Here is a 21,212-nt window from a genome sequence, read left to right as displayed (position 1 = left end):
GATACAGGCCCTATGGGCCTCTTGTTTATTATAGCATCGATCCAAACCTGTGTTCTGTGCACTTGATACTCGCTGAGGCAGGTTGCGATCGCCATGATTGTTTACTAGGCGCGTTGCATTGTGGGGGCATATGTGTAATGAACGACAACTCTTTGTGTGTGTGCGCCATTTTCCACAACAAACCCAAACGACAATACACATCTCACGGTCATTTAAGACAGTCTATTGCTTAAGCAGTTCATCATCTATGATCAAACAACTAATATACTCATAGCAGGAACAAAACGCATCTCGAGACGATAATGAATGTTAATTGAAACGATCACATTGTACATCGTCGTGCCAACCCTCGCGTGTGTGACCGATATCGGACCCACAGACTCGGAGTGACAAGTAGAAAACGATGAAGTATATGCAAATATTTGTACATTTACAAAGAATAACAACCCATTTATTTAGTATTTACTCTTATATTTTAAATAATGTTTTTTTATTATATTTTTAATGGAAATAACGTAAACAATCATATAGCGCCCATTTTGAGTACCTACCTGACGATCTACATAGTGTATAAGAGGGGACAAAACCCAACTCCGCCTATACGAATACTCCGGTTATTTGCATATTTTGTCATGGAAAAAGGGCTATGCAAATAAGCGGGTTGCTCTGTATACCAGTTGATTGGTAATGTTATATACCAGCTGATTGTTCAGTTAATGTTATATACCAGCTGATTGGTCAGTTTATGTAATATACCAGCTGATTGGTCAGTTTATGTAATATACCGGCTAATTTGTCAGTTTATGTAAACAGTATTTCTGGATTTATTTATTTAAATGACAAAAAGTACCAGTTTGTCAACTTTTTGACTATTTTTAGCTCACCTGCAAGAAATACATCGGAGTAATTGCTAGTATCCCATCATTGTCAGTAGACAGCTACATTTTTGGGCCTGTTGACTTTGACTGTGACTTTTGACCTACTTTTATATTTGGTTAATTAGAATTGATTCAGAATTTCAGCCCTATCTGTGATCCACATTTTGGTATCTTCATACAACTTTTGTCTGACTATACACATCATACAGAAGTGACCTTTTTAATTCCACTGAAATGTTTGTAGTAATGTAATAGTGATCACTTAATGAATTCATATGATTCTGTCTCAGCTACAATGGACCGGTCAAATCTGTACCTGAAACTCTTCAAACTGGTGTTTGGTTCTGTGTCCTTGTTTGCTGCGGAGAATGAGAAGATGCTGAAGGTAGGCTAATGATAAAGATGTATTAATAATAAAGGCTTTTTGAGTTAATTTTGTAAAGTCAATGTGTAGCTGTATGAATATGTACCTACATCTTTGATAAGTTGCCATATGATACTGTTACTACAAATTTACAAATTTTTGCAGCTTTTAGGGAAACATTGCAACCATTTCCAAAAAAGGGGGAAAACTTCTTCTTTTTTTCGAAGCGATGATCTGTGCCTTTTACGGTATCAATCTCTTTACCACAAGGTATAATTCCTTTTGAAAATTTGCTACATTGTGAGGCCATGATAAGAGCCAATCAGTTTAGATAGTCACCTGAAGCTAAATCAGTGTCCATGTATTGACAGCCCCACCTACATACCATCGTGAACCGATCCATGGAGTTAGCAATGAGTGCCAAGGAGCCATATAACTACTTCCTGTTGTTGCGGGCGTTGTTCCGCTCTATTGGAGGCGGTAGTCATGACCTTCTCTACCAAGAATTCCTGCCGTTGCTGCCAAACTTACTGCAAGGTAAGACATCTGATAGATTCAGATTTCATTAGGGTTTTTACAGTGTAATTATTTATAGATGTGGGGAAAAAAATCATCAATAAAACTAATTAATAAAGATATATAACTATCTTAAGATTTCAGCCATTCAAATTCCAGCATCAACACGTCATTGTTAAGTCTGCTGCAGAGAGCATCATTTTCTGCTATTTTATAGATTATGAAAATTAAATAACTTGAAAATGAAATTGAGAAAATTATGGTTTGTTTCGTAATTTCTGTGGAAATTGTAGTCTTTCAAAATTCTGTGAAATATAATTCCTCCTGCTACAAACTTTTGACAGTTTCTTGAAAACTAGAACTATCAAAGAATACCTCCTTTATCTGTATCTGTTTGTATAGTAAATTAAACCTCTGTATAGTAATGGAATTTATAATCTGGGCAGTACTGATTGTTTATCTGTACAGGTCTAAACAGTCTACAGAGTGGACTACACCGCCAGCACATGAAAGATCTGTTTGTTGAGCTCTGTCTCACGGTGCCTGTCCGGCTCAGCTCTCTCCTACCCTACTTACCCATGCTGATGGACCCCCTGGTGTCCGCACTTAACGGGTCCCAGACCCTAGTCAGTCAGGTATAATGTCTAGTTATCCTTCTTCAGCTGGTGTCCGCACTTAACGGGTCCCAGACCCTTGTCAGTCAGGTATATTGTCTAGTTATCCTTCTTTAGTAACTGTCTTCCTACATTACTGGTGCTGGATTACAGGTTTACAGCTTAATATATTAAGATGATGCTTTCAGAAAGTTCTTCATTTTGAGTTGTATTTCTGTTTGATAATCACATGATCTCAAATATTTATTATATTTCTAATTATCTTGTTTGCAGAACGTTCTTCATCATAAAATCTTCATTGTAAGTTTTATGTCTGAGAATCCTGTGATCTTAAGAATATATATTTTTCTTTGGGAAACTTCTTCATTTTAAGTTCTTTATTAAAGATTTTATTTCTGTTTGAGAGTCATGTGATCCCAAGTATATATTTCCTGACATATTGTTGTCTTCAGGGTTTGCGGACACTAGAGCTGTGTGTGGATAACCTCCAGCCGGACTTCCTGTACGACCACATACAGCCTGTCAGGGCAGAGCTAATGCAGGTTAGTAAAGTCTAAGTAGGGTTTGGAAATGAGATATGTACATTAAGGCCTGTGTTTCTGCTAACCTGACTGGCTTTACATTTTGTACCTCCTCAAATATTTTTACCGGCCATTTTCATATATATAGAAGTACTATTAAAGTTGAGAATCCTCCTCTGAAAAACTATCTGGGATATAAAAAGGTTTCCCTACTGACCTACACCTGATTTTTTGCCATGTTAGTGGAAACTCACTGGTTTCTGGTCTAAAATCTCATGAAACATTTGGCTAGAAAATTCTTGAGGTGTAATATCTCACTTCTGATCTTGTTTATCTACAGTAAATATGGTTATTTTTGCAGGTGGTTAATTTCGTGATTTCGATACGTAAACTCTACGCGTGGGGGTAATTTCCGAGATCAACCCACCTTCGTTTGTAGTTCGAGTATACTCAAATTATTATCAAAATAATACACCCGGGGACAATTTTTGCGATCAAAAGGGATCCGCATAATTAGCGTTAATTTCCCCCTCGTGTAACTTTCCACGTTAACAGTATGTGAGGAAGCAGTATAAACAAGAGTTATCACTCCCCGACAACTAATGTTTGTTAATGTGTTATTTTACCAGGCTCTGTGGAGGACCCTACGTAGTCCTGTTGACAACATTGCCCATGTGGCATTCCGGGTGCTGGGAAAGTTTGGAGGAGGTAATAGGAAGATGTTACGGGAGCCACAGAGGGTATGTCTACAGCGTCTACATAATAGATATGTTAGATATCGGTATTAATTATCATGTGATCTAGCTCTTCTATATATAGACATGTAAAATAACACTTAATCATGTGATCTAGTTTTCTATATATAGACATGTAAATTAATCTTGTGATTTAGTTATTCTATATATAGATATGTAAATTAATTATGTGATCTAGCTCTTCTATATATAGACATGTAAATTGATCATGTGATCTAGCTCTTCTATATATAGACATGTAAATTAATCATGTGATCTAGCTCTTCTATATATAGACATGTAAATTAATCATGTGATCTATCTGTTCTATATATAGACATGTAAATTAATCATGTGATCTAATGTACCACCATGTATAGTTTGATATGTAAGACGTGTAGCTAGTAGTGTGGGTACAATGTCTGAAATGAACAGCGAATGTCAAAATGGATACAATTCTTGTATTCATATCGACTGTATTACGTGATGGTAGCAGTTCAATTCTTATGATTTTACATTTGATACAGCTACTGTACTACAATCCGGAGGTGGTCAGACCCTGTATCTAATACAGACTGTATATATGATATATATAATGTATGTTTACAATATATTTTATCTTTACAGCTACAGTACAATGACCGGGAGACAGTCGGACCCTGTATCACCATCTACTTTCAGGATGTAAAAACTCCCATCACTCTCCCTGTGGAAAAGGTCAGTTGTGTGGTACTAAAGATATCATGGTATTCCATAAAAAAATTATTAGGAGAATCCTGAAATTGTAGATAACAATCTACAATTCCTTTCTTGTAGAATTAAACTGAATTTTGTATCTACGATCCCTCTTTGTAGAATTATACTGAATTTTGTATCTGCGATCCCTCCTTGTAGAAATATACTGAATTTTGTATCCATGATTCCTCCTTGTAGAATTAAACTGAATTTTGTATCTACAATCCCGCCTTTTAGCATTATACTGAATTTTGTATCTTTGATGAATTATACTGAATTTTATATACTCTTATTACTGTTTTTTTGTATCTCATTTTATCAGTACTTAGATACAGAGAAGCCTCTCTCTGTTTTCTCTGATCGGTGAATTGAATACACAGCCATCATTTTATCTATTGTCTATATAACAGGCGATTGACGCTGCTCTCACCACACTCAAATGCAGTACCTCTGACAACTTCGCACGCCGCCAGGCCTGGGAACTCATCAAGTGTTTCTTGGTGTCTGTGATGAATCTAGAGGACGACAAACAAACACTGACTAACCTCTTCACCCACCCCAGGTACTGACCAGGTTCTAGGGACGTAGAGAATATGAGTATAATCTTTCAGGATTTGTGTTTACCATTTACAATAATCCAAGAGACAGTTTGAATATTTTCTGTGGTATGTTTATATTCTATAAAGTTAACCTTCATAAAATTAATTTTCTCTAAATGTTACCAAGATAGAAAATTCACTGATAATTGGTTTTAGTTCTGCATCATTGGAACAGTTAAACTGTTAATTGTTTAGTATTGAAAACACATTGTTAACCATTAGACTAATATTGGATTGATTTGTAGTTTCACTGAGAAGGAAATTCCCCTACAGACAGGACCACTATATAAAAACCCGGACTCCCACTCACGAAGAGTCCACGAACAGGCACTGACTGGCATGTTTGGTAAGGATTCGCTCATTGTACAGTTAAAGTCGGCTAATTCATTGAAATTTCAGTCCTGCTATAGAAGATTTAACCTGGTATTTAATTATTAATTTCAAAATTTAATACGAGAATATATTGAAATTGTAATGATGTGTATCTAAGATTTAAGCTTGAAGTAGAAATTTCTGTGTTTTCGTGCCGTAGACAACCCTTAGCTGTAATTATAGATATTTAAAGTTTAACACTGCAGTAGGAATTTCTGTGTTTCCATGTCATAGACAAACCTTCAGTTGAAACCCTGTTAATGCAGCTAGGCTTTGGATTATGTTGTTCAGTAATTGGGTGTAATTTTTTTTAAAAAGGTTTCATTTCACATATTTAATGACAGCAATAAATCAATGATTCGTCCTTGATATTGCCTGTTGTAAACCTTAGTGTAATGTGTATCATTTCTCACCAGTTGCTGCAGCCATCAAAGAGCTACGCCAGACGGTTCTGACCTTTATGGCGTGTATGGTACGACACTACACAATGATCTCAATATCACAGCAGTGTGGTAAGTCAGTGAGAATTTCATCTTTTGTTACAGACAACAATAAATTAATTGTAAATTTCATCAGGGATTGTGAATTTTCTTTAAATTTTATAAGAGACTAATTCAACATGGAATCCATCTGAAGTGGATACTTATCATAGAAATAGTCATATATAGTAAACACCACTGAATGTTTAGTGGGGTAACTAGATTGTTTGGCCCACTGACAAAAATGTCAATCAGGGCCGAAACCATCAACTACAGGGCTTATTCTGAGGGCTTTTTGGGGCCGTTATTGGGCCCCATTCCCAATTGGAATTATTTCATTTTAAAGCCAAATTCCCAAAATTTGCAGTTTACTCCTGAAAAACTCTTTCCCAATTCACCAATTTTCTTCCCAAAATGAAACAAAAAGGCCCCATCCCAAACCAGTGAGAAAAAGCCCTGAATTACGTATGGCCAGGTCATTGTAATTAAATGTTACATTGTAATAATGTTATATTGTAATAATGTTAAATTTCAGAAAACAGCCGGGTCTTATTGCTAGTTATCAGTAAATATTTGATCTGTAAAAATTGTGTTCCTGCAGGCCCCTTCCCAGTGGGAGAGAAACAGAGCAAGCTACACGGGATGGACACACAGATCCTGATCGACGCGCTGGCGGTCATCATGGGACACGAGGAGAAGGAGTTATGTAAGCCTGGTAACCTGGCCCTCATTCTCATTCTGGACACGGCTACCACCATACTGGGCAGTAAAGAGAAGGTACCCACATCTGGTCCAATCAGTTTGTGATTCAACATGTCGAAATTCAACAGAAACAAGAAAATAATAGTTGACAATTTTAATGTCTTTCCTACAATTGTTTAATACTCCTGTAAAAATGCACCATATTAGGATATTGAATATAATGAACAAAAAATCCAGAGAATATTGACAGGCTTAAAATTGGCTTTGTTGATTACATAGTTTACTTTCGCTTTATTATTACATTACATGTAATTTTATGCAGCTTACTTTCACTTTACTATTACATTACATGTAATTTTTTTGCAGTTTACTTTCACTTTACAATTAAATTATATTACAGGCATGTCAACTGCCCATGTTTGACTATCTAGTGGAGAGGATGTGCTCCTTGTGTTATGACCGTGCCTGGTATGCCAAATGTGGAGGGTAGGTGAAATGTTTTACTTTTAATAGTGATACTGACACGTGGCAGTAAGTAAAGTTACAGCTTCAAACCGTGAGATAAAAATATGGACATTAATGTCATAGCCACATTTTTTCATCTGTTTGATATTGTTTCATTTTATCCTAATTTTCACTCACCATTTTTGGCCCTAATGACCTTTATAATGTAGATGAACCTTTAAGAATGTAATAATTACCTAGCTAAGTTATGTTTGTGCTAACATTACCTTACAGGTGTCTAGCTATCAAGTTTATGTATAACATTACCTTACAGGTGTCTAGCTATCAAGTTTATGTATGAGAGGATGTCGCTGAAGTGGGTGCTGGAACACCAGTTTACTTTCCTGAAGGCCCTTCTGTTTGTCATGATGGATCTCACCAAGGAGGTAAACTTCTCACCAGTCCGTCTTCTCTTCTCTACTTGTAGTTTTTGTGTTAACTATCACAGTGTTGGAAAATATCAGTTGATGAATAAGTAAACTAGTTATTGTGAGGAAAAAAAAGACTGGTTAACTATCACTGTGTTGGAAAATATCAGTTGATGAATAAGTAAACTAGTTATTGTGAGGGAAAAAAAGACTGGTTAACTATCACAGTGTTGGAAAATATCAGTTGATGAATAAGTAAACTAGGTATAATTACTACGGGGAGTAGAGGCATAACATCTCTCTAGATAGAAGTTGTTGAAATCATGATGAACCTACTGTGGATACAATAGTATACTAGAAGTCTCATTAGATAATCCAGGTAATATAATAAAAAGAATGCACCCAACACACTGGACAACTCCTCCGAGTTGTAACTTGTCAGAAAACTCCAGGGAGTCGTAACATGCCGGACAACTCCTCCGAGTTGTAACATGTCGGACAACTTCAGGGAGTCGTAACATGCCAGACAACTCCGAGTTGTAAGATGTCGGACAACTTCAGGGAGTCGTAACATGTCAGACAACTCCTCCGAGTTGTAACTTGTCGGACAACTTCAGGGAGTCGTAACATGTCAGACAACTCCTCCGAGTTGTAACTTGTCGGACAACTTCAGGGAGTCGTAACATGTCAGACAACTCCTCCGAGTTGTAACTTGTCGGACAACTTCAGGGAGTCGTAACATGTCAGACAACTCCTCCGAGTTGTAACTTGTCAGACAACTTCAGGGAGTCGTAACATGTCAGACAACTCCTCCGAGTTGTAACTTGTCAGACAACTTCAGGGAGTCGTAACATGTCAGACAACTCCTCTGAGTTGTAACATGTTAATGGCTCTCGGCATTTAAATTCGAATCCGTGCTGGGCTCACTCATTTTATATAAAATGTATTTATAGATCAATTACTATACGTATTCCACAAGTTATAAATATTTTTTATATCTTAATTTCAGACTAATCTAGGAACTCCGTTGATCAAATATATATGTTTCAACTTCATTATGACAACCAACAAATGTAGATAATTGTTTACTGTAGGTGTCAAGTGGGGCGGTAGATCTGGCTAAATACAACCTGGAGAATATGCTAACCAAGTGTGCCCAGGAGATAAAATCAGAGGAGGCAAATGAGGAGCTGCTGGCGGTGCAGAAAAAATCATTCAACGATGTCACGCATGAACTGGTGCGGCAGATCACATCGCCCAATACAACAGTCAGGGAGCAGGTATTTGATGTTGGACTTTGAGATCAGTTATGGTGAAAGTTTGCCACATGGAAAGTTTGCCATGGGGAAAGTTTGCCATGATGAAAGTTAGCCATGGTGAATGTTAGCCATGGTGAAAGTTAGCCACAGTGAAAGTTTGCCACAGTGAAAGTTAGCCACGGTGAAAGATAGCCACAGTGAAAGTTAGCCACGGTGAAAGTTAGTCATGGTGAATGTTTGCCATGGGGAAAGTTGACCATGGGGAAAGTTAACCACAGTGAAAGTTAGCCACGGTGAAAGTTAGCCATGATGAATGTTAGCCACGGTGAATGTTTGCCATGGGGAAAGTTGGCCACGATGAAAGTTAGCCACAGTGAAAGTTTGCCACTGGGAAAGTTAGCCACAGGGAAAGTTAGCCACGGTGAAAGTTAGCCACGGTGAAAGTTAGTCACAGGGAAAGTTAGCCACGGTGAAAGTTACCACGCTGAAAGTTAGCCACGGTGAAAGTTAGCTATAGTAAAAGTTAGCCATGGTGAATGTTAGCCACAGTGAAAGTTAGCCAAAGGGAAAGTTAGCCACGCTGAAAGTTAGCCACGCTGAAAGTTAGTCACGGTGAATGTTTGCCATGGGGAAAGTTGACCATGGGGAAAGTTAACCACAGTGAAAGTTAGCCACGGTGAAAGTTAGCCATGATGAATGTTAGCCATGATGAATGTTAGCCACGGTGAATGTTTGCCATGAGGAAAGTTGGCCACGATGAAAGTTAGCCACAGTGAAAGTTTGCCACTGGGAAAGTTAGCCACAGGGAAAGTTAGCCACGGTGAAAGTTAGCCACAGGGAAAGTTAGCCACGGTGAAAGTTAGCCACGCTGAAAGTTAGCCACGGTGAAAGTTAGCTATAGTAAAAGTTAGCCATGGTGAATGTTAGCCACAGTGAAAGTTAGCCAAAGGGAAAGTTAGCCACGGTGAAAGTTAGCCACGCTGAAAGTTAGCCACGGTGAAAGTTTGCCACGGTGAAAGTTAGTCATGGTGAATGTTTGCCATAGGGAAAGTTGACCATGGGGAAAGTTAGCCACAGTGAAAGTTAGCCACGGTGAAAGTTAGCCACGGTGAATGTTATAAGCCACAGTGAAAGTTAGCCACGGTGAATGTTAGCCACAGTGAAAGTTAGCCACGGTGAAAGTTAGTCATGGTGAATGTTTGCCATGGGGAAAGTTGACCATGGGGAAAGTTAACCACAGTGAAAGTTAGCCACGGTGAAAGTTGGCCACGATAAAAGTTAGCCACGGTGAAAGTTTGCCACAAGGAAAGTTAGCCACAGGGAAAGTTAGCCACGGTGAAAGTTAGACACAGGGAAAGTAAGCCACAAGGAAAGTTAGCCACAGTGAAAGTTAGCTATAGTAAAAGTTAGCCACGCTGAAAGTTAGCCACAGGGAAAGTTAGCCACAGGGAAAGTTAGCCACAGTGAAAGTTAGCCACAGGGAAAGCTAGCCACGGTGAAAGTTAGCCACAGTGAAAGTTCGCCACAGGGAAAGTTAGCCACGGTGAAAGTTAGCCACGGTGAAAGTTAGCCACAGGGAAAGTTAGCCACAGTGAAAGTTAGCAACGCTGAAAGTTAGCTACAGTAAAAGTTAGCCACAGGGAAAGTTAGCCATGCTGAAAGTTAGCCACGGTGAAAGTTAGCTACGGTGAAAGTTAGCTACAGTAAAAGTTAGCCATGGTGAAAGTTAGCCACAGGGAAAGCTAGCCACGGTGAAAGTTAGCCACGGTGAAAGTTAGCCACAGGGAAAGTTAGCCACGGTAAAAGTTAGCCACAGGGAAAGTTAGCCACGCTGAAAGTTAGCCACGGTGAAAGTTAGCTACGGTGAAAGTTAGCCATGCTGAAAGTTAGCCACGGTGAAAGTTAGCTAAAGTAAAAGTTAGCCACAGGGAAAGTTAGCCATGCTCAAAGTTAGCTACAGTGAAAGTTAGCCACGGTGAAAGTTAGCCACGGTGAATCTTGTCTGGTCCATGATTATAAGGATTGTACATAAGACACAAATCAACAGCATCTTATAAAACAAATTGAGAATAAGATAAGACAGACAAAAATGAATTAAACTGCAACATAAAGCTGTTTTAGCCTTCTAGGAAACGAGGGAAACTAAGGATAAAATTAAATTTAAAAACAGATTGAAAAAATGTCAAAATCTAGAAAGGAAGTGAATTAGCCACATCTTTCAATAAATTTTATCATTATCATTTAGATTTTAAAAGAATGTCTGTCACTATTTCATGGAATTAAAATCTGAAAATACAGATTACAGTAAACCTCAGGGATTGACAAAAGCCCTCTGACAGTTTCTGAGTTGTCAGATCCCAGTTTTGCGACAGGTTTTAGCTTTGTTCTCAATTCTTAAACTGAGATTTGAATTAACTCTCAAAGAAAAACCAATTGAAAACTGCTTAGTCACTTAAACAGATGTATCACTTCGTTTATATCCATGTTAATTGTTTTTAGGCAATGCATTCCCTGGAGGTCCTTGCAAAAACCACCAATAAGTCTGTGACGGAGATTATGGAACCCCAAAAACAGGTGCTACAGGACATGATACCGCCCAAAAAACACCTGTTACGTCACCAGCCCGCCAACGCTCAGATAGGTCTGATGGTAAGTATAGGACATGATACCGCCCAAAAAACACCTGTTACGTCACCAGCCCGCTAACGCCCAGATAGGTCTGATGGTAAGTATAGGGCATGATACCGCCCAAAAAACACCTGTTACGTCACCAGCCTGCTAATGTTCAGATAGGTCTGATGGTAAGTATAGGGCATGATATCACCTGAAAAGCACCTGTTACGTCACCAGCCCGCCAATGTTCAGATAGGTCTGATGGTAAGTATAGGACATGATACCGCCCAAAAAACACCTGTTACGTCACCAGCCCGCTAACGCCCAGATAGGTCTGATGGTAAGTATAGAACACAGTACCGCACAAAAAACACAGGTTACGTCACCAGCCTGCCAATGCCCAGATAAGCCTGATGTTAAGTTCTCATTGCCAACTTAGCTCATCCTTTGTAAATTCATCAATAACCAGGGCATCGCTTCACAAAGCTTCGTAACTTGTGAAATTTGTGCAAGTCACACTTACGAAAAACTTCGTAACTTACAAGTTACCTTGCATTACTGTTTATGCATATCCACCCTGTCGTAAATTACAAAAACAATTTTAAATCATGCTGCGCTGTTTTGAACAGAAAATGATGTCGTACTCAATTACAAATTAACATAAGAGAACAACTATGCCTTGTGAGCAATTGTTTCGAGGTGGAAACCGAGTTTTGAATGTCGAGGAGGAATTATGCCAGCAAAATACACATTGTCATGAAACTAATTGTACGCATATTCGTAGACTGTGCCAAAAGTTAATCTATTCTAAGAACATTACATATATAGATATGAGCATTAAGCAAAATCTGTGAAAATTTCTTTCTTACTGTTTGTTTTACCGCATGATAAACAATAAAAAATTGGAATTTAAAAAAAAAAATTGATCTTCTATCAATTATATGTTTATTTTGATAGAACAAAATAAAGTTCATAGTCTGTGTACGGGACCCGGGGATAGGACCGGCGTGCAATTTTCACCACAAAAGTGTCATCCTTTTTTACCTCCAAGTTAGAGAGTGGTATATTTTTACCGGGGGAACGTACGATTTTGGCGTAAGATACGAAAAAAGTTACGAACACCTTTAAGTTTGTGAAACGCACTTACAAACTAAGTAAGTTTTGCGTAACTTTTTCATAAATATTTACGAACATTTGTAAGTTACGAAGCTTTGTGAAACGCTACCCAGTTGAGACATACACAAAAGGACACTAAAGCTCTTATATCATGAGGATGTTGATGTCTCCTTGGTGATGTTACATCGGGTATAAACTTGTTTCTGTAGGATCACAATACTTCAACTTTAATATACATGGACTTCTATAGGATCACAATACCTAAACCTTAATATACATGGACTTTAATATACATGGACTTTAATATACATGGACCTTAATATATATACATGGACCTTGATATACATGGACTATATACTTTAATATACATGGACCTTAATATACATGGACTTTAATATACATGGACCTTAATATACATGGACCTTAATATACATGGACTTTAATATACATGGACCTTAATATACATGGACTTTAATATACATGGACCTTAATATACATGGACTTTAATATACATGGACCTTAATGTACATGGACTGATAATACATACTTTATCTTCTCAGGATGGTAACACTTTCTGTACGACTCTGGAACCACGCCTCTTCACCATCGACCTCAACGTCTTAGAACACAGTGTGTTCTTTAATGAGCTGCTGAGTCTGTGTGAAGCTGAAGATGCAGCTCTACAGAAACTTCCCTGTTACAAGTCGGTCACTGATCTGGTTCCTCTCCGCAAGAGTGCTCTGCGTAAGTAGAAAGCTTTAACAATCTATGGTGTCTTGTTTAAGATCTTTTATAGAAAGGATTTTATCTCATTTACATAAAACTTGGCACAAACATCACACACAATGTTCAACCTGTCAGAATAAGTAGAGGGTATGTCATCAATTTATGTTAACATAAATTCTTTTGTTTTACCTATCCGACAATTTATGTTGACATCTCTTGTTTTACTTATCAGACAATTTATGTTGATATCTTTTGTTTTACCTATCAGACAATTTATGTTGACATCTTTTGTTTTACCTATCAGACAATTTATGTTGACATCTTTTGTTTTACTTATCAGACAATTTATGTTGACATCTTTTGTTTTACCTAACAGACAATTTATGTTGACATTTTTTGTTTTACCTATCTGACAATTTATGTTGACATCTTTTGTTTTACCTATCAGACAATTTATGTTGACATCTTTTGTTTTACCTATCAGACAATTTATGTTGACATCTCTTGTTTTACTTATCAGACAATTTATGTTGACATCTTTTGTTTTACCTAACAGACAATTTATGTTGACATCTTTTGTTTTACTTATCAGACAATTTATGTTGACATCTTTTGTTTTACTTATCAGACAATTTATGTTGACATCTTTTGTTTAACCTATCTGACAATTTGTGTTGACATCTTTTGTTTTACCTATCAGACAATTTGTGTTGACATCTTTTGTTTTACCTAACAGACAATTTATGTTGACATCTTTTGTTTTACCTATCAGACAATTTATGTTGACATCTTTTGTTTTACCTATCTAACAATTTATGTTGACATCTTTTGTTTTACCTATCTGACAATTTATGTTGACATCTTTTGTTTTACCTATCTGACAATTTATGTTGACATCTTTTGTTTTACCTATCTGACAATTTATGTTGACATCTTTTGTTTTACCTATCTGACAATTTATGTTGACATCTTGCTACAACAGGTGCCCTGGCAATCTGACAATTTATGTTGACATCTTGTGTTTTACCTATCAGACAATTTATGTTGACATCTTTTGTTTTACTTATCAGACAATTTATGTTGACATCTTTTGTTTTACTTATCAGACAATTTATGTTGACATCTTTTGTTTTACCTATCAGACAATTTATGTTGACATCTTGCTACAACAGGTGCCCTGGCCGCTTGTCACTACATACAGAACCAGAGGGAGAAGTTGTTCTCTGTGCTGGACAAAGCTCTCAATAGTAACAGCTCTGAACTCCAGAGGGTAGCTTTTGACTGCATGAAGAAGGTAGGAAAACTGGAAGTGCAACATTCGGTAGACAGTGACAATAGAGACCATTCAATTTCAATTTCAAAAAATTGTATTGACATGGATGGAAAGTCAATAGGATTAGACATCAGGCATAGCCTATCTAAGTCTTCTCGAGTCCATTTAAAGATAAAGATAACTAAAACTTATATTCAAGGATTAAAAGTTTTCAGTTTAAGAAATATTAACAAAAGCAGCTTCCAGCTTCTGCAATGATTTAAGTCTAAGTTTGTGTCGTTCCTCTATATCCAAGTCGTTCGTAACTTTGATGATTGCAGTTTATCTCGGGCTGCCAGATAGAAATTGAGATTGTTTACAAGAAGATGCGGCCATTGCTGTCGACACTGAGTGATCATAGCAGCCTGAACAGTAACGTGATTCAGCGTTTGTCCTACATCACGCAACTCTTTCCCAACATCTTTAATGAGAAATTCTGTGAACAGCTCCTTGTAAGTTTGTCTTGTACTTTATACCGTAAATGTTATTGATTTGGTGTGATAAATTTTACTGTCAGATCAGCACAGTGATGAACTGTCACACAGAGTACTTGTCGTAGATAAGGAATAGATAGAAATTAGCACAATCATAAAAATGCTTAAATATTAAAGCTAAAATAGGTATTTTGCTGTAACTGTAGTCACGTTTGAAATTTGTTTTCAATTGCTTCTGTTGAGATATATATGAAGTGAGTGGTACACCTGCAGTTTTCGAATTTTTTAAATTTCATCCTCACTGTTCATATATTTCTATCATCAGAAACACCTCAAGAAATGGCTAGATGTGGCGGCCACAAGTCAGAAACCGTCACCAACACAGACTAAATCTAATGGCCAGGTAATCCCTCAGGTAAGTCGGGGCCAATCACTTGATATTCATCTTATGAATATTAAATGTTCTTTCTGAATTCATATATATTTTTGATGCCTCTGCCATGAAATGAGGGGGCATATAGTATTACTGATGGCCGTCCTGTCCCATCACATCATGTCGCGCCACGTCCTGTCCCATTGTGCCCTGTCCTGTCCTGATGCAATGTAATTAGCTAATCTCAGGAGCTGTTTATGCGATCCTTGCCACACTGTTTTGGGGTGTCAAGGGGCAACAGGGGCATTTATGTCTTTCAGACATTTTCTAATTTAATTTTATAACTGACATAAAAAAATCTTTATTTGATGTTTTATTTTCTGTGTGACAGGAGTTGAAGACCTGTGCTGCCATTATTGACATCTTCCACATGATACCCGCGGCCAGCAGCAAACTCATCGAACCCCTCATACAGATAACTTTACTAGGGGAGAAAACTCTCTTTCTCGAGGTAAGGAAATTCCGTAAGAGGAGAAAACTCTCTTTCTCGAGGTAAGAAACTCTCGTTAGGGGAGGACACTCTCTTTCTCGAGGTAATAAACTCTTGTTTGAGGAGAAAACTCCCTTTCTTTATGTAAGAAACTCTCGTTAGGGGAGGAAGCTCTCTTTCTCGAGGTAAGGAAATTCCGTAATAGGAGAAAACTCTCTTTCTCAAGGTAAAACTCTCTTTCTCGAGGTAAGGAAATTCCGTAATAGGAGAAAACTCTCTTTCTCAAGGTAAAACTCTTTCTCAAGGTAAGAAACTCGTAAGAGGAGAAAACTCTCTTTCTCAAGGTAAGAAACTCGTTAGAGGAGAAAACTCTCTTTCTTGAGGTAAGAAACTGTCTTTCTCGAGATAAAACTCTTTCTTGAGGTAAGAGACTTCCGTAAGAGGAGAAAATTCTCTTTCTTGAGAGAAAGAAACTCTGTATGGGAGAAAAATGTCTTTCATGAAGTAAGGTACACTTGGTAGGGGAGGTAACTCTCTTTCTGAGGTAAGAAACATCCTGTAGGGGAGGTAACTCTCTTTCAGGAGGTAAGAAACATCCTGTAGGGGAGATACGGTAAGGTTCTTTCTTCAGGTAAGGTACACTTGGTAGGGAGGTGGGGAGGGGAAATCTTTTTCTCATCCTTTTCTCTTGGTAAGAAATAACTGGTTGTTTTTTCTTATATCTGTTAAATCTTTAACTGTTTTAGCCATTTCCAAATAATTTTGGCAATTTAAGGTAATGTCAATATACAGTTTGAGTACATTTGCTATATTATTGTTATGTTTACATATAACAAAATATCAAACTGCTATGGATGCCTGTGAATGAGTGTGGTCAATTTGATACTCTCAGTTATGTTGGGTTAAACAGTACTAAAGTCGAGTTGTAAGGTTATGTGGGGTTAAACAGTACTAAAGTCGAGTTGTAAGGTTATGTGGGGTTAAACAGTACTAAAGTCGAGTTGTAAGGTTATGTTGGGTTAAACAGTACTAAAGTCGAGTTGTAAGGTTATGTTGGGTTAAACAGTACTAAAGTCGAGTTGTAAGGTTATGTTGGGTTAAACAGTACTAAAGTCGAGTTGTAAGGTTATGTTGGGTTAAACAGTACTAAAGTCGAGTTGTAAGGTCATGTTGGGTTAAACAGCACTAAAGTCGAGTTGTAAGGTTATGTTGGGTTAAACAGTACTAAAGTCGAGTTGTAAGGTTATGTTGGGTTAAACAGTACTAAGACTGAGTTGTAAGGTTATGTTGGGTTAAACAGTACTAAAGTCGAGTTGTAAGGTTATGTTGGGTTAAACAGTACTAAGACTGAGTTGTAAGGTTATGTTGGGTTAAACAGTACTAAAGTCGAGTTGTAAGGTTATGTTGGGTTAAACAGTACTAAGGTCGAGTTTTAAGGTTATGTTGGGTTAAACAGTACTAAAGTCGAGTTGTAAGGTTATGTTGGGTTAAACAGTACTAAAGTCGAGTTATAAGGTTATGTTGGGTTAAACAGTACTAAAGTCGAGTTGTAAGGTTATGTTGGGTTAAACAGTACTAAAGTCGAGTTGTAAGGTTATGTTGGGTTAAACAGTACTAAAGTCGAGTTGTAAGGTCATGTAGGGTTAAACAGTACTTAAGTCGAGTTGTAAGGTTATGTTGGGTTAAACAGTACTAGTCGAGTTGTAAGGTTATGTTGGGTTAAACAGTACTAAAGTCGAGTTGTAAGGTTATGTTGGGTTAAACAGTACTAAAGTCGAGTTGTAAGGTTATGTTGGGTTAAACAGTACTAAAGTCGAGTTGTAAGGTTATGTTGGGTTAAACAGTACTAAAGTCGAGTTGTAAGGTTATGTTGGGTTAAACAGTACTAAGACTGAGTTGTAAGGTTATGTTGGGTTAAACAGTACTAAAGTCGAGTTGTAAGGTTATGTTGGGTTAAACAGTACTAAGACTGAGTTGTAAGGTTATGTTGGGTTAAACAGTACTAAAGTCGAGTTATAAGGTTATGTTGGGTTAAACAGTACTAAGACTGAGTTGTAAGGTTATGTTGGGTTAAACAGTACTAAAGTCGAGTTGTAAGGTTATGTTGGGTTAAACAGTACTAAAGTCGAGTTGTAAGGTTATGTTGGGTTAAACAGTACTAAAGTCGAGTTGTAAGGTTATGTTGGGTTAAACAGTACTAAAGTCGAGTTGTAAGGTTATGTTGGGTTAAACAGTACTAAAGTCGAGTTGTAAGGTCATGTAGGGGTTAAACAGTACTAAGTCGAGTTGTAAGGTTATGTTGGGTTAAACAGTACTAAGTCGAGTTGTAAGGTTATGTTGGGTTAAACAGTACTAAAGTCGAGTTGTAAGGTTATGTTGGGTTAAACAGTACTAAAGTCGAGTTGTAAGGTTATGTTGGGTTAAACAGTACTAAAGTCGAGTTGTAAGGTTATGTGGGTTAAACAGTACTAAAGTCGAGTTGTAAGGTTATGTTGGGTTAAACAGTACTAAAGTCGAGTTGTAAGGTTATGTTGGGTTAAACAGTACTAAAGTCGAGTTGTAAGGTTATGTTGGGTTAAACAGTACTAAAGTCGAGTTGTAAGGTTATGTTGGGTTAAACAGTACTAAAGTCGAGTTGTAAGGTTATGTTGGGTTAAACAGTACTAAAGTCGAGTTGTAAGGTTATGTTGGGTTAAACAGTACTAAAGTCGAGTTGTAAGGTTATGTTGGGTTAAACAGTACTAAAGTCGAGTTGTAAGGTTATGTTGGGTTAAACAGTACTAAAGTCGAGTTGTAAGGTTATGTTGGGTTAAACAGTACTAAAGTCGAGTTGTAAGGTTATGTTGGGTTAAACAGTACTGAAGTCGAGTTGTAAAGTTATGTTGGGTTAAACAGTACTAAAGTCGAGTTGTAAGGTTATGTTGGGTTAAACAGTACTAAAGTCGAGTTGTAAGGTTATGTTGGGTTAAACAGTACTAAAGTCGAGTTGTAAGGTTATGTTGGGTTAAACAGTACTAAAGTCGAGTTGTAAGGTTATGTTGGGTTAAACAGTACTAGTCGAGTTGTAAGGTTATGTTGGGTTAAACAGTACTAAAGTCGAGTTGTAAGGTTATGTTGGGTTAAACAGTACTAAAGTCGAGTTGTAAGGTTATGTTGGGTTAAACAGTACTAAAGTCGAGTTGTAAGGTTATGTTGGGTTAAACAGTACTAAAGTCGAGTTGTAAGGTTATGTTGGGTTAAACAGCACTAAAGTCGAGTTGTAAGGTTATGTTGGGTTAAACAGTACTAAAGTCGAGTTGTAAGGTTATGTTGGGTTAAACAGTACTAAAGTCGAGTTGTAAGGTTATGTTGGGTTAAACAGTACTAAAGTCGAGTTGTAAGGTTATGTTTGGTTAAACAGTACTAAAGTCGAGTTGTAATGTTATGTTGGGTTAAACAGTACTAAAGTCGAGTTGTAAGGTTATGTTGGGTTAAACAGTACTAAAGTCGAGTTGTAAGGTTATGTTGGGTTAAACAGTACTAAAGTCGAGTTGTAAGGTTATGTTGGGTTAAACAGTACTAAAGTCGAGTTGTAAGGTTATGTTGGGTTAAACAGTACTAAAGTCGAGTTATAAGGTTATGTTGGGTTAAACAGTACTAAAGTCGAGTTGTAAGGTTATGTTGGGTTAAACAGTACTAAAGTCGAGTTGTAAGGTTATGTTGGGTTAAACAGTACTAAAGTCGAGTTGTAAGGTTATGTTGGGTTAAACAGTACTAAAGTCGAGTTGTAAGGTTATGTTGGGTTAACCAGTACTAGTCGAGTTGTAAGATGTAATTTTGTGTTTGATATGTAGGCTGGCAGTCCTTTCCGTGACCCTTTAATCAACTTCCTGATGCGGTATCCTGAAGTCACGGTTGATTTGTTCCTCAATGAGACACGCCTGGGTGATCAACAATGGACTAGACTCTTCCATGTAAGTCTACTACACTGTACATCAATTTGTCAAAATTCTGGGGCAGTATAGTTGTGAGAGAAGATATAATATTTTATTATATTTTACCAGTGAAATATTGAAAATTATTCATTCTGTAAAAGTGATATTTTGCACTTGTGAAAAGTGTCACTTTTTCTAATATTTTTCACTATTGAAAAATATCTCTTTTTCTGATTTGACCAATCGGAACACTGCTTGCAAATAACAATGGGAAAAATTAAGACAGGGGACTACAATAAATTCTGGGAGAGATTGAGCTGCCTCAGTATATTTTGCTAGAAAATGTAATAAACAGAAAAGCTAACAGTAAAATCTTCAGTAATAACAAATATAATTCACTCATGTGGCTAATATTTTGTGAAATATATTTGGTTATACTGAAGACACTGTTAGGTATCCTCTGTATATGTCTACTGTATATTTAGTTGTTTGGTTAACTTCATGTCATTGTGTTCTAATAGTATGTTTTGAGTGTTTACTAACATTCTGAGATATTAAAAATTGGCATGCAATAAATAACCCTCTTTCTACATCACAAACATGTTTCATCAATCTTTTATATTGGCCTTTGACATACATTGTAATATAACATTGGTTTCTTTCTTTTTCCAGTTTGTAATTGCCCATAAGAACGGCAAACAGTTCCGAGAAGTTCTCAAAAACAATGCTACACGTCTGATGAACATTTTCTCCATAGCCCAGGTGAAATCTTGTATCCTAATTGTTTCTGGATCTAATTTGTTTTGTTCATCATCATTATTTAGTGTCTAATATTAATATGTATTGAACATACCGAAAACTAAACTAGTAAAACTTTATTATTATTGGAATTTCAATAAGTACTACAGTAACTTCATTTGTAATGATAACAGATGTTATGTGATGTCTGTCTATTATTATTATTATATTGTTTTATTATTAATTAATACTAAACACCATGTGGTCAGTAAAGTAATGTGATTGTATACAGGGAACAACGCCAACCAGTACTGATGTGTCTGTGTCCTCCCCTGCCCCCTCTCCCACCCCGGGGCCCAATGTGGAACTGCAGTACCAGGTCATCAAATTAATCAGCCTTCTTGTGAGACACGAGGAAGCTTGGCTGTCACAACACCCCACCATTGTAAGTTTCTCTACACTGACGATTTGTCACTTAACAGGTTAATGGCCTGGGAATGTTAGTTTCTCTACACTGAAGATTTGTCACTTAACAGGTTAATAGCCTGCGAATGTTAGTTTCTCTACACTGACGATTTGTCACTTAACAGGTTAATGGCCTGCGAATGTTAGTTTCTCTACACTGACGATTTGTCACTTAACAGGTTAATAGCCTGCGAATGTTAGTTTCTCTACATTGACGATTTGTCACTTAAAAGGTTAATAGCCTGTGAATGTTAGTTTCTCTACACTGACGATTTGTCACTTAACAGGTTAATAGCCTGCGAATGTTAGTTTCTCTACACTGACGATTTGTCACTTAACAGGTATACACCCCACCATTGTAAGTTCCTCTACATTCAGTTTGATGA

The 21,212-nt window shown here is 37.1% G+C and overlaps 1 protein-coding gene across 1 annotated transcript in view; it reads left to right on the top strand.

The window, feature by feature from the left end:
- The window catches only part of LOC117343417 (transformation/transcription domain-associated protein-like), a 153,703-nt gene that overhangs the window by 17,719 nt on the left and 114,772 nt on the right, over positions 1-21,212 (top strand). The window contains exons 20-41 of the mRNA XM_033905759.1: positions 1,169-1,263; positions 1,614-1,779; positions 2,227-2,393; positions 2,825-2,914; positions 3,523-3,633; positions 4,255-4,344; positions 4,773-4,924; positions 5,207-5,307; positions 5,750-5,845; positions 6,414-6,589; positions 6,915-7,000; positions 7,293-7,404; positions 8,481-8,666; positions 11,145-11,294; positions 12,935-13,118; positions 14,273-14,394; positions 14,694-14,864; positions 15,172-15,261; positions 15,611-15,730; positions 19,543-19,662; positions 20,296-20,385; positions 20,654-20,806. Coding sequence (XP_033761650.1) covers positions 1,169-1,263; positions 1,614-1,779; positions 2,227-2,393; positions 2,825-2,914; positions 3,523-3,633; positions 4,255-4,344; positions 4,773-4,924; positions 5,207-5,307; positions 5,750-5,845; positions 6,414-6,589; positions 6,915-7,000; positions 7,293-7,404; positions 8,481-8,666; positions 11,145-11,294; positions 12,935-13,118; positions 14,273-14,394; positions 14,694-14,864; positions 15,172-15,261; positions 15,611-15,730; positions 19,543-19,662; positions 20,296-20,385; positions 20,654-20,806 — 2,828 coding nt within the window. The remainder of the gene's footprint in view (positions 1-1,168; positions 1,264-1,613; positions 1,780-2,226; positions 2,394-2,824; positions 2,915-3,522; positions 3,634-4,254; positions 4,345-4,772; positions 4,925-5,206; positions 5,308-5,749; positions 5,846-6,413; positions 6,590-6,914; positions 7,001-7,292; positions 7,405-8,480; positions 8,667-11,144; positions 11,295-12,934; positions 13,119-14,272; positions 14,395-14,693; positions 14,865-15,171; positions 15,262-15,610; positions 15,731-19,542; positions 19,663-20,295; positions 20,386-20,653; positions 20,807-21,212) is intronic.

This window comes from Pecten maximus, chromosome 15 (assembly GCF_902652985.1).
Source record: "Pecten maximus chromosome 15, xPecMax1.1, whole genome shotgun sequence".
Taxonomy (NCBI): Eukaryota; Metazoa; Mollusca; class Bivalvia; order Pectinida; family Pectinidae; genus Pecten; species Pecten maximus.
The sequence above is the reverse complement of the archived record's forward strand: the minus strand, read 5'-3'. Positions and strand labels throughout refer to the sequence as shown.